This window comes from Leptonychotes weddellii, chromosome 15 (genome assembly GCF_054177405.1).
Source record: "Leptonychotes weddellii isolate Sample4059 chromosome 15, ASM5417740v2, whole genome shotgun sequence".
Lineage (NCBI taxonomy): Eukaryota > Metazoa > Chordata > Mammalia > Carnivora > Phocidae > Leptonychotes > Leptonychotes weddellii.
The window spans coordinates 15,247,491-15,259,547 of record NC_138383.1 but is presented as its reverse complement, the minus strand read 5'-3'; the positions used below and the strand labels follow the sequence as shown (position 1 = coordinate 15,259,547).

Below are 12,057 nucleotides of genomic sequence, written 5' to 3'. Positions count from 1 at the left end.
GATTTCGGTACTGTTGAAGATGTGGTCTTCTTCATTTGGGGTGACCTGTGGCTCCCTGAGCAGGAGCCCAAGACGCCCTAGAAGTTGGTCGCTGGCACCGCTGCCTTCCCTCTAACCAGGTGACACCTACTCCTAGCACGTGGTTAGAGGGGTTTGCCCAGTAGTTTGGAGACAAGAAACCAAACAGCTTTGGAGCACCTCCCATACTCCTGGCACTTAGCTAAACACATTCACACAAATTCTCATATTAACCATCACTACCGTTGTACGAGACAAGTCAGCATCATCACCTGGGGGTCTAGATGAGCAAACAGGCTCAGAGAGGTTAAGTAAATGGTGGTGCCTGGTTGTGAACCCCAGCCTGACTCAACAGCCCTAGACAACTAGTGTCTCCTTGTACCCTTGGTGCCCCCAGAGCCCTGGCTGGGGCCGGGAGTGCACCTGCCGCTCAGACATGGTTCCAGTATCAGAGGCTGAGCAGCAAACTGCCTCTCTGACCTCACCCATCCTGCGTGTCTTTGTTGAGCGGGGCGCTCTGGACCCTGGGCCCACTGTGGAGAAGGTCTTTCCTACAAGTTCATGGTCACGTGGAAGGTATGTGGGTGTGGTGGGGTTCACTTAGTAACCTGCTTTCTTCCACATCCCCAGCAATAATATTTGCAAAGAGCCAGAGGAGCAGCCCCTTGGTACTCGTAAGATGTGCCTTTCCTGAATATTCTTGGAAAAATACTGGAAAATGCAAAGAGCTTTGTTTCTGGCAAACAGTAACTGTCTTTGCTTATATCTTCTTCATTTGCTGACCATAAACCAGCTGAGGAAGCAGGCATTGGAGACACCCCCAACCTGGAAGACCAAGCTGCTGGACACGTGACTCAAGGTCAGTGGGCTAGAATTGCCAGCCATGACTTGGGGGTTGGGAGGAGGGAGATGGAAACACTCAGAGGGGCTCTACCCTATAAAGAGAATTTGTACCTGGGCCCTAGTTCAGGGGATTTCTAGGAGTTGGCTCTCATCGAGTTTGGGCTAATTGGATGTAGAAAGAGCTCTAGTCCCTTTTTTTCCCCTAATTCCTAAGCTGTTTAGTGGGGAGTCACGAAAGAATGTCCCAGCAGAAGCACAGAGATGCATGATAGGTGATTTCCTCTGCAGGCCGCTCTCTGGCCTGTCCCTGGAGCAGGGTCTCAACCATATCCCCACCAAGCAAATTATTTTCTTCTCCTGTGCAACCTTCAGACCTTATTTTGATACTCTTCTCAGGGACCCAAACTTCCGTGTTCAAGGAAACCAGCTTTCTGTAATCATTTAGCACAAGTGTTTTAATAACTTAATTTTATAAATCCTAAAGATTCCTTATCTCAGGAAATGGAGACCTCTGATATAAATGGAGACCTCTAGGTTCGTTTTCTATCACTCACTGCATCAATGAACTTGAGAGGCTACTGTGTCATGTGGAGGTTTCTAGATTGCCAAAGAGCTAGGAAGACCCTGTTCTTTTCTCCAGAAAGTGATATGGGATTTGTCCAACATTTAGTGCTGCCGCTGGGGCCAGCTGGCTTTAGGAGGACTCTGGGCCCAAAGAAGTGTATTGCTGAGGGTATTTTGAAGCTTAACTACATGTGAGAGGGGTCAGCGCCCTGTAGCCGGCTAACGTTCTCAACTCACGTGGCATGGAGAGGTGTGTTTTCATTCTTAAGCTTACACAGAGCTTCAAAAAGTATTAGAAGAGATAATCAATGTAAGGGGGAACCCCAGCCTACGCATTACAGAATGAGAACTGCACCTCCTGTTTCTTTTAGGTCATGGTTTTCGACTTAGGTAAAATTAGAGGGTTTTATAACCTCTGGAAATGATCATTTATTTCCATAGAAGGAAGTGGATTTGGGTTTTTTCCTACGAATTTTTTTGAAGATTTTATTTATTTATTTGACAGACAGAGAGAGCACAAGCAGGGAGAGTGGCAGGCAGAGGGAGAGGGAGAAGCAGGTCCCCCGCTGAGCAGGGAGCCCGATGCGGGGCTCGATCCCAGGACTCTGGGATCATGACCTGAGCCGAAGACACTTAACCAGCCCCCCCAGGCGCCTCTTTCTACACATTTTTACTGCAGGCTATGGCTTCATGCCCCTGTGACATATTCCATGCAATGAAAAGATCAGGCCAACATCTTTTGTGGGAACTTTATTTTTGTGCCCACTGAATTTTTCCATTTTTTCCATCAGTGGCCTAGAATCGTGTAGATATAAAGATGAACACCAGATTGACATTTGCCGTGGGAAGTGGGCACCAAATCTGTGAAAACATCGAGGTTTCTACCTCCACTCCCAAGACCAACACCTCATGCCTTGATGGGGATTGCTGGTCCACACTGACAAGGCCACTTTCCTCTGGTGAATCTGTGCGAGGCTCGGACACACTCATGATCCACAAACACATCTTATTTCCCAAAGGCCTGTTGTCTGTTTTCAGATTTAGGAAAAGCTGTGTAACAAAAGCCCCGTTACTAAATCTTCTTGCAGTTCCTGCGGCAGAAGGCAAACCTCTGCCTGTGTTCATGAAGTTCCCCTAAGGTAGACGAGGATGTTTCAGGATGGTGTGCAGTGAACTGAGTGTCAGGTGTGGGAAGGCCTTACCCATGTCCTGCTCACACCAGGGGTAGACCTTTCATCTGTGTCAAGAGCGCCAGGCCTCCTGAGGACAATGTGAGGGGACCGTTTATCCCGAGTCCAAAGGCCTTCACACATGTTGCCCAGATATCTCTTCCCTTGGACTGCCCCCCCACCCTCCCACCCCCAGATGATGGCCATGTTTATTACTTATGGAGCACTTCATAGTGTTCTAGGAACTGAGTAGACTATTCTCCCAGCCTGGCTCCTTCCTCCAGAAGTATATGCATGATGTTAGGTTCAGTCAAACACACACACACTATACAATCAAATATTGATGACTTTTTAAGGTGTGTTTACTCTTTATGTTTGGGGCCTTTGTCTCTCTTTTCATGAGGGTCATTTACGGTCTTATGGTATATCAGTATGGTCATGTCCTGACCACGAGCAATTTCTAGGAAGCTCTGGGAGGAAAGCTTTTTCCAGAAGGCAGGGAGACCTGGCCTGTCAAGGAGGTGTAAAGACTAGCACCTACCGCGCATGGCCTCTGGTCTGTCGAGCTGGTTGGTTGATGAGGTGTCATGGTGTTGAGGCAGCTGCTCAGATTGTCTCTTGTTCGGGCTATTGGCCCCAGTAAGGTGCCCGTAGACCCTGCAGAAAACAGAAAAGAGCATATCTTCCTGATACCAGTTCACCCATGCAAGATTCCTTTATTGATCATCACTGGGGGGCAGGCACTGTGACTGATGCTAGGAACATGAAATGAGGGAGATGGTGAGCTCGAGGCCCTGGCATAATCGTGGGGGTGGAGGTGAGCTGTGACTGGCTTCTTGGTAGTGAGCCTGCCGGCGTCTGCACGGACTCCGCCTGGGTGGGGAGAGAGGGTGGTCACGTGAGAGGTATGTCCACGGCCACACGACTGTGTGCACACGTGCATTTCCCACCTCCTTCCCCTCAGCTCCTCCAGTACCCTGAATCTTTGGGGTCCTAGGGTGGAGTTGTGTGGGTTGTTCTGCAGGGACTAGATGCGAGGTGTGAAGGTTGGGAATTAAAAAAAACCCAAAGGGTGTTGGTTAGAAGTACCAGAGAGTGTGACTCTCCTGTCCTTAATACACGGCCAGGTGCTTTAAGGAGGGCTCACGTGAACGCCGCACGAATGAGCCAGAAAGAATGAAGCGTGCCCTCCACCAACTGCTAGTTGTGGTATGGGCTGAAAACAGTGGTCTCGTTGGCAGGCAATGTCTTTGCCATGCAGAGTCCTTTCCCACCACAGTGGCTGCCTCGCCTTATGCAAAAGGCCCATCCATGATCCATGACCCAGATAAATCTGAATCGCGCTTCTGTTTATAGGAACCTTGTGGCAGGTCTATTAGTAAAGACTCGAGCCCTGGTGGTGATGAATTTAGGCATTTTCCAAATCGTAAGGCGGGGTTGGTTTATGGGCAACTGCTGGTTTCATTTTGCAGAAAGGGGAAACAGAGAGGGAGAGAAAATGGTATCCTCCCTGCACCCAAGCCAGGTCCTATCTAGAGGCCAGAATCTTCAGGAAGTTCAGTGTCCCTGGAGAGAAGAAGAAGCTTCTGTAGCCTAGCAGATTCAGCACAAGGCAGCCCCAGAGCGGGGTTGGCAGCCCTGGAGGTGCTGACATGCTCTGAGCCCACCCAGAGCCCGTGAGAGGCAGAGGAATAACGCTGGCGCTGAACGGGGCCTTGGAGGTCAACAGGTCTGAGCACCCGTTTTACAGATGAGGAAACTGAGGCCCAGAGAGGGGAGATGCCTGCCCACCCAGCGTCACCCAGTGAGTCGGTGTTAGGTAGACCAACAGAGCTTTCATTCTGAGCAATGGAAAGCAACAAGGATGAGCTCAGAGCACGCGCTCCTTTTTCTTTGTTAGTTGGGCTTGTGGTGCTGTTTAAATGTCCTTTTCTTATTTCAAGAGTGCATTCTCTCTCTTAAACAATTATCGCGTCCTTGCCAACCTTTTGCCACCGCTGCCTCTTCAAACCCAGAGGAGTTGAGAGTTCCAGGCCAGCAGAGGGAGGTACCTGAGAGGCCCCCGGTCAACGGGCTTAGCTCTCAGGATCAGCCTGAACACGGCAGAGAAACTTCTGGGGTCTCTGTGCTGCCTCTGGGGGAGAAACGGCCGGAGGCCGCCGCACTGGTGGTCTCTTGCCATTCCCAGCGTCACCCCATCTGCAAACCACCTTCTCCAACAGGAGGCCCTCAGGAGCCCCACCAGCAGTGGGGACCAAAACCAGGGGATGGGGTCAAGGGGGGTCTGGCCTTTCCAAAGCCCACCTCCCTTGGAAGTCTCCAGATGGAACCTGGGAGTGTCAGGGCTGTCCAGGAGAGCCTACTCGGGGAGCCAGGGCACCATCGAGGTGAGGCCACCGACCCGGGCACCCTGGGTCTGATAGGCCAGCATGGGTCCTACACGCCGGGGGCTCCCGTCGAGGCTGACGGCCCCAGGGAGGCCACACGCCAGCCTGCGGGGACAGAACCTGAGGACACAGAGGGCAGTCGCCATGGCTTGGAGACACTGGAGCACCAGCTTTTGGGAGACCTGCGCCAGGACTGGCCACCTCTGAAGGGGGACCGTGGCAAAGAGAGGCGGGGGAGCAAGGAAGTCGATGAAGACCGCGATGTGGACGAGTCCTTGCCTCAGGACTCCCCTCCCTCCCAGAGCTCCCCCACCCGAGGCGGGCCACCCCCCCCAGCAGTTTCCAGAGGAACCACCGGCTTCCCCAGTTTCCCAGCTGAGGGTGCCATCCGCCTCCCTGTCGATTTCCTCTCCAACGTCTCCACAGAGATTGAGGCCTCACAGCCCCACGGGCCCAACTCAGGGCCCTCGGTGGAAGGGCAGGACATGCCCCCCGAGTTCACCTTCCACGTGGAAATCAAAGCCAACGTGCAGAAGGAACAGGGACATTCAGAGCTGGATTTGGAAGGGGCTGCCCTCCCAGGGCCCCCTGGAGAGGAGCGAGAGTCCCAGGGCCCTTCTGAGGGAGAGGACACAAAAAAGACTGACCTTCCAGAACCTTCTGAAAAGCAGCCTGCCGCTGTTCTGCCAGGGAAGCCTGTCAGCCGGGTCCCTCAACTCAAAGGTCTGTGTCTTGAGCACCTTGGCTCCTTCCTGGCGACCTCGTGTGGCATCCAGGCTGTGGGCACTGCCACTGAGCTTCTAGCCCCTCCTTGACTCCTGCTGCTTCCGAGGTTCCTAGGGAGGGTCACTAAACCTGCCCCCCGGGCACAGCCGCCTCCTGCCCCTCGGGCTTTGGTAGCACGCACTCCTCTCACGCTTGCCCGCCATGCTGCATGTGACCTCCAGCCCACCCAGTGCTTTCCACCCTGTCCACTTCTCTGGCCCCCCGAATGACCCACAACGGTCCATCAGCCCACAGGTGGCTGGTGTGCCACCCTCCGCAGAGCAAATAACAGCTGGTCCGCTGTGGAGGGCTGATTATGTGCCCTAAATTCATTGTCTAGAACCCTCCCAACACTTCCAAGAGGGCATAATTAGCCCCACTTTGCATATGAGGAAGTAGGCTCAGAGAGGTAACGTAACTCGCTGAAGTTCACCAAGTAGTAAGTGACAGAGCCGCGTTCAGAATCCAGGTGGGTCTGCTCTGAAAGTCACGCTCTTCCCTGTTCAGCACAGTACCTTCTAGAAGGTTCTGAAGTGTGCCCTCCGAGCCCAGAGACGCAGAGGGCATGAGCCTGTCTTCTGCTGCTCTTGTCAGTGGACAACACATCACATGTAGCAGGTGACACATACACGAGCATTTGGGGGTAGCCCAGAGCCCAAGCTGAGCCTTTGGCCCAACAGCCCCACCCCTACCCGCCCTGCCTCGTGGCAGGGGAGACACTGAGCACAAACAAAATGTTCCTGTCTGAATCTTCTCTTCCTCCTTTGGGGCAGCCTGGGAACCCCTGTGCTGAGGTTGCAGGGGCCTCAGCCCCAGCCTGCTTCCAGCACAGCAGCCCTTCAGGAGCCGGAGAGGTGATAGGGGAGGTTCCCCTGTGTTGGCGTCTCTGTCAGGAAGACGAGGAGGCCAGTGGAGACCTCATGGTTACTAGTCGGGTGCATTCATACATTTAGGATATCTAGTGTGTTGGAATTATTCACAGGGCTCAGAAATCCGTTACTTGAGCTGTCAATTGCAAACATCTGTTAGATTTTATTAGATTATACTTGTCAAGAGAACTTTGAAATGTTGTACATAAAGGAACTTGTATTAAAATTTAAGACCCCCCAAAATTCCTATATTATCCTGTTTTAAAATATCCTAAATTCCAAAATAGTAGGGGACAAATAAGTGTGACTTGGCAAATTATAATAGTGTTTCCTGAAATGGTGTTTTATTGAATACTGGCTGTTGATAGATGTGTTCAGGGGAAAAGGAGCTCCATGATCCAATAAGTTTGGAAAAACAGGTGAAGCAAAGTTAAGCAAGGTTTGTTGCAGCAGGACTTGTCAGAGCCTTTAATATTCTAATGCACATTATGACCCTCTGAGAAAGACACAGAGTACGGATTTCCCAAATTTACTTGATCTGACCTGCTAACACCTCCTGGAAGAGGACTTGTGCAGTAGTACCCAATTTGGGAAATGTGGATCTAGCAGATGCTTCTGTTGTGACATGGATGGTGATATCAGGTTGATTTGGGCAAAAGCATGAATCAGTTCCACCTGGGGCTCTTATTAAAATGCATATTCGTAGGCCCCACCTTGAGCTTACCGAGTCTCGCGTGGGCCCAGGAATCTGTGTTTTATCAACCCGTCTCCCGCGCAGTAATGTGTGACAGTCTCTGGGCTGGATCGTCAATCCGGGCCACTCTAGAGATCCAGTCTCCGGCAGCCAGTGGGAAGCTCCAGGAGGCCCCACTGACTTTTCAGCAGGGGGAATACGATATTGAAACCAAGGACGAAAATCTATCATCAATTTTCAGCAAAGAATGTCAACAAAAGGGAGGGATGAGTTAGAGAGGATGCTGGTAGACACATGGTTTCACCAGGGGGCGTGGCTTTCTACACATAAAAGCCGCCTGCCGTTTGGTCCTAAACTCGAGACACCTGTAAAATGTTTGATGGTAACTAGTCTGTAACTAATTTGGGAAAACGGCAAGGATTAGTCCCCTTGGGAGGGCCCATAGGTGGTGAGAAGACCTTCCCGGCCGGGTCAGGGGTGGAGCGGGCTTGTCAGAGGGCAGGGCAGCTGGGGCTGGCGACCATAGCCCCCATTAGCGAGGGGCAAGCTCTGGGTGACAGCATGAGTCCGGGGGTCCCGCAGGGGGTCGGAGCATAGCTGAGCTGCCCCGTCTATTGCCCGAGGGCCTCCAAATGCCCTTCCTTGGAGTGGGGTCGGTCCCCACTGGGAGAGGCTGACCCTGGCAGAGACAGGGAAGGAGCCTATGAAAGATGGGGTCTGCACTGTCTACCTTCCCTGATCGCCCCTGTCGCCCGCGTGTGCCTGGAAGAGTTTTCACCGCACCCCCTCTGCATGTCCCCACCCTCAGCCAGCCTGCTGCCCCCTCTTGTCAGGGTGCAGCAAGCAATGACCCCAGTGTGCTGTGTTGATACTAACAATGAGAGACAGATTCAAGGGGAAAGAAAATCCACTGGGTTTCCACCCAGCCCAGCTGAACAGAACACATTGTACGGATCCCAAGAAATCAGCGCAACCGTATCCAGCTCTTTCCAGGAGCTCTGCAATCGGGTGTAACATACATTCTCATTTTATATCTTATCAGCTCGCATGGTCAGTAAAGGCAAAGATGGGACTGGACCCGAGGACAAAAAAGCCAAGGTAAGCTGACAAAACTGCAAACCTCTGCCGACGTCAAGTTTATCAAGAAGTCATGCTTATCTGGATTTCTTTATGTAATATGTGGGGAGCGTCTGTCACTGAAGGATGATTGTTATTTAAAAAGTGCTTTGTATTTTTATGCAAACAGTTAAAATTCCAGCATTTATCCACTTTGATGCTTATGCCAGGGAAGGGCGGTCAGCAGATGAATGAATTCATGCTCCTAATTGCAATTCCGTTAGCATAGTTGAAATGAGGTGTTCATAGCAAACAAAGATACACTTGAATTTTCTGCAATAAAGTTTGAATTTTGCACATCTTAGACTTCCCACTGCAGATCCAGGCTCAGTGAGCGTATATGTACACACACATACTTAAGGTGTAGAGAAAATACCGTTTATTCAGGTGGCCAAGGGAGCATTGATCAAGGAAGTGACCTCTAACCTAAGGTGGAGGGTTCTGGATAAGCCCTAGAAGAGGGGATCTATGAGGCAGATGGGGAAGGAAATATAAAGGAGAGTTGCTGAGGCAGGGATGGGAACAGCATTCTGAGGAGTAGGAACAGCACAGCAAAGCCCAGAAGCATGGAGAGATGATGCATGTTCTGAGAACTCTAGGCAGGTGGGTTGGTTGCTGCAGAGCTCTGAGTGGGGCTGACGTACAGTGGGATGTAAGCTGTGCCATCTTGAAATCTTGCCAAGGTGCCAGTTCGACTCAAGCTTTAGTCAGACTTCAAAAACCAACCTGAGGAGCAGTGAATGAAGCACCTGCTCCCACCGAAAGTGCATCAGAACCATGCTGGTTTTCTCAGTGCTTCCTGTCAGCTGTAATTTCCCCCCTTAATGACTTTGCATCCTGGAAAATTCCCCCGTAAATGCACAGTAGAGTTTCCCCAGGAAAATTCCACTGAGGCCCTAGATGAAGACCTGTTTTTTGTAAAGGCACCTAAAATTTCCAGTATAAATCCTGCCTGAAATATCTGGGTCTTCACCCATCCCAGAGCCCTGGTGGGGTCCTTAGAGGCAGAGGGTAGCTCTAGGAGATGGGTAGCATGCGCTGTGCCTCCCCTCTAGGGGGTCAGGGTTTGCCATCACAACCCTGGTGAGGAGCTGAGGGTCCTGCGGGGACTTGGGGGGCTCTGCCCTAGAGGCGCGAAGCCGTAGCAAGACTGCTAGCCAGTCGGGATGCACGTCAGGGGAATCCCAGCCTCGTGCATGCATGCATTCCATTCATTCATTCATTCGCACACATGGGAACAACATCCCTGCCCTGGACAGGGAGGGGTTGGATCTTGCACGAACCTGGGCCAGGCAGGGAGTGCCGCCGGCAGAAGGGGGCCTTGTGCAGCAGGGGAAGGAGGAGTACCCACCCCCAACTTTTCTTATCACCAGTTCCAGGACCTCAGCCTGTGTCTGTCCCCTCACACCTTTCCCCACCCCTTGGGCCCTCCTCCTCGCCAAGGCTGGCCGCACACAGGGCCTCTGCCATTTTGGTGGGGGATCCGAGGGCAACGAGGAAACAAAGCCCAGGTCCTTGTTTGGTAGCTCTGACTCCCTCTTGGAAACACCTCTGGACTAGGCCTCTCTGTTATACGCCTGAAGGTGTGACCCCTCCTCCTCCTCCTCTTCCCAGCTCACCTCCTCCCCCAGGGCCGTGCTTCCTGGTCAAAGTCCCCCAGAGCCAGTTAGGACAAACCATGGGTGCTAACCACTGTCCATCAGTTTCCCTCTCCTCGAAGGGGCAGCTCCGTCTGTGAGGTCGTCCGGCCCCACGGCCTCTTGTTGGGTTAACTCACCCAGACTCTTTCCTTAGGTAGAATGTGTTCAAGAGTGAACACTGGCCAGATTAGGATTTACCAGATAGTGTGAAAGTTAGTTTTGCTTGAGACTTTGATCAGAAAGTGTGTGTGTGTATGTGTGGCAAGTGCACACACGTGTGCACATGTAACCTGAGGTGTACGGCAGAATCTTTAAGACTTGGGATAGGCATAATCCTGATGTTAGCAAGTGTGATACTCTCAATGTGGCGGAAGAAGGCCTAGGGTTAGCAGGCCAGCATGAGCTCCTCACCTGGAATTTAGCGGAAAGTGGGGCCCTGCTGACCCATGACACATTGGGGATGACCCATGACACACTGGGGATGACCCATGACACACTGGGGATGTTTTCTTGAAAAACATCTTAAGAATCGTGTGCTTTGGCGATCTCCATGAGCTCTTTGGGCGTGAAACACCTTTAAACCGGGGGTCTCCAAAGTGGCAGGGGTGTAGCACAAGAAGATCCAACGGGCTAAAGAACATTCTAGAACTTCTATCCATTTTTTTCTCCTCTCTTTTAACAGTTCCATCAAACATAAGTTTTATAATGTACGTCATATGTTGGCATCATAGTATATGTATTTAACTGATAGCTACAAGGACGTTAGGGTGTGTGGCCACTTTCGGTCCTTAGGGGATAAGGGTACACAATCCAGACAGTCTGGAGATCACTGCTTTAAACCATTGCCTGCCTTGTTTATTTTTAGTTACTCTCCTTTTTCAGTTTGTTCCCCTCCCCCATGTGCTGACTTTTATTTTGATTTTATTTATGTTTATGTTTAAGACATCCACACCTTCCTCTGCTAAAACCCTGAAAACTAGGCCTTGCCTTAGCCCCAAACGCCCCACTCCTGGTAGCTCAGACCCTTTGATCAAACCCTCCAGCCCTGCCGTGTGCCCAGAGTCATCTTCCTCTCCTAAACACGTCTCTTCTGTCACACCCCGAACTGGCAGTTCTGGAGCAAAGGAAATGAAAGTCAAGGTAAGGAAACCACCTTTGAAAAGAATCAGGCTACTCTACTACGGTTTTCAAATGGATGCTGTTTTTAGCCACAAAGACCTTCCTTCAGAGAAACTCTTACCTAGAAGCACCACGTAGAACAGTGAAAATTCTGGTTGAACTGGGACAAGGGGGGCGTGGCACTGTTTTTCTCAGCCCTACCCCCCACCCCGTTCGTTGTTTGTTTGTCCCTTACAGCACCCGAGGGGGCCCTGGTTTCCTGGTTTGAAAATCACCGCCCTAACTGGGAGTGCTTCCAGATCGCCCCCTTGTGGGTTAGATGCGGCACCACGCCCAGAGCCAGTCCCGCAAGGGCACCCTCCCCCCCACTCCCCTTGAACCATCCTATGATCTTTGGTGAATGTCAGTTTCTTTTTGAGTTTGTGTTATGTGTCAAGGTCAAACCCAATAACTGCCCCCAGTCAGCAGACGGCTTGCACACCAGCTCTCAACTGTTGGCCAGCTTGCTAATTGGCGCCGGTGTTCACCCCGCCAAGGGCTCTTAGCCGTCTCAGGAGTCACCGAAACCTAAGGATTGTTTGGGAGAGAACAGAAGAATGACCTAGCTCTGTTAGCACCCGCGGTCAGGTTCATCAGTGTCCCTGGGAGCCTCTGGTGAAACCAACCACCAGCAGTCAGGTGAATCCCTGTGGAGAGTCGGGAAATGGCTGTCCACACAGGAATGTCCTGCCCATCGATCGGCCCTGGGCGGATGATGAGCCTGATCGTCACTCTAAGCTCTGTTACCTTTTTTTTTTTTTAAAAGATTTGATTCATTTATTTGAGAGAGAGAATGAGATAGAGAGAGAGAGCATGAGACGGGGGAGGGCCGGA

General features: G+C 51.6%; 1 protein-coding gene across 13 annotated transcripts in view; it reads left to right on the top strand.

The window, feature by feature from the left end:
• The window catches only part of MAPT (microtubule associated protein tau), a 95,178-nt gene that overhangs the window by 59,839 nt on the left and 23,282 nt on the right, over positions 1–12,057 (top strand). For 7 of the 13 annotated variants that reach the window (XM_081804783.1, XM_081804789.1, XM_081804787.1 and 4 more), the window contains 2 exons: positions 812–877; positions 8,352–8,407. In XM_081804783.1, the coding sequence (XP_081660909.1) occupies positions 812–877; positions 8,352–8,407 (122 nt within the window). Of the gene's footprint in view, positions 1–811; positions 878–4,609; positions 5,705–8,351; positions 8,408–11,007; positions 11,206–12,057 lie in introns of all 13 variants that reach the window. The other 6 variants (XM_081804777.1, XM_081804778.1, XM_081804781.1 and 3 more) reach the window with 4 other exon arrangements.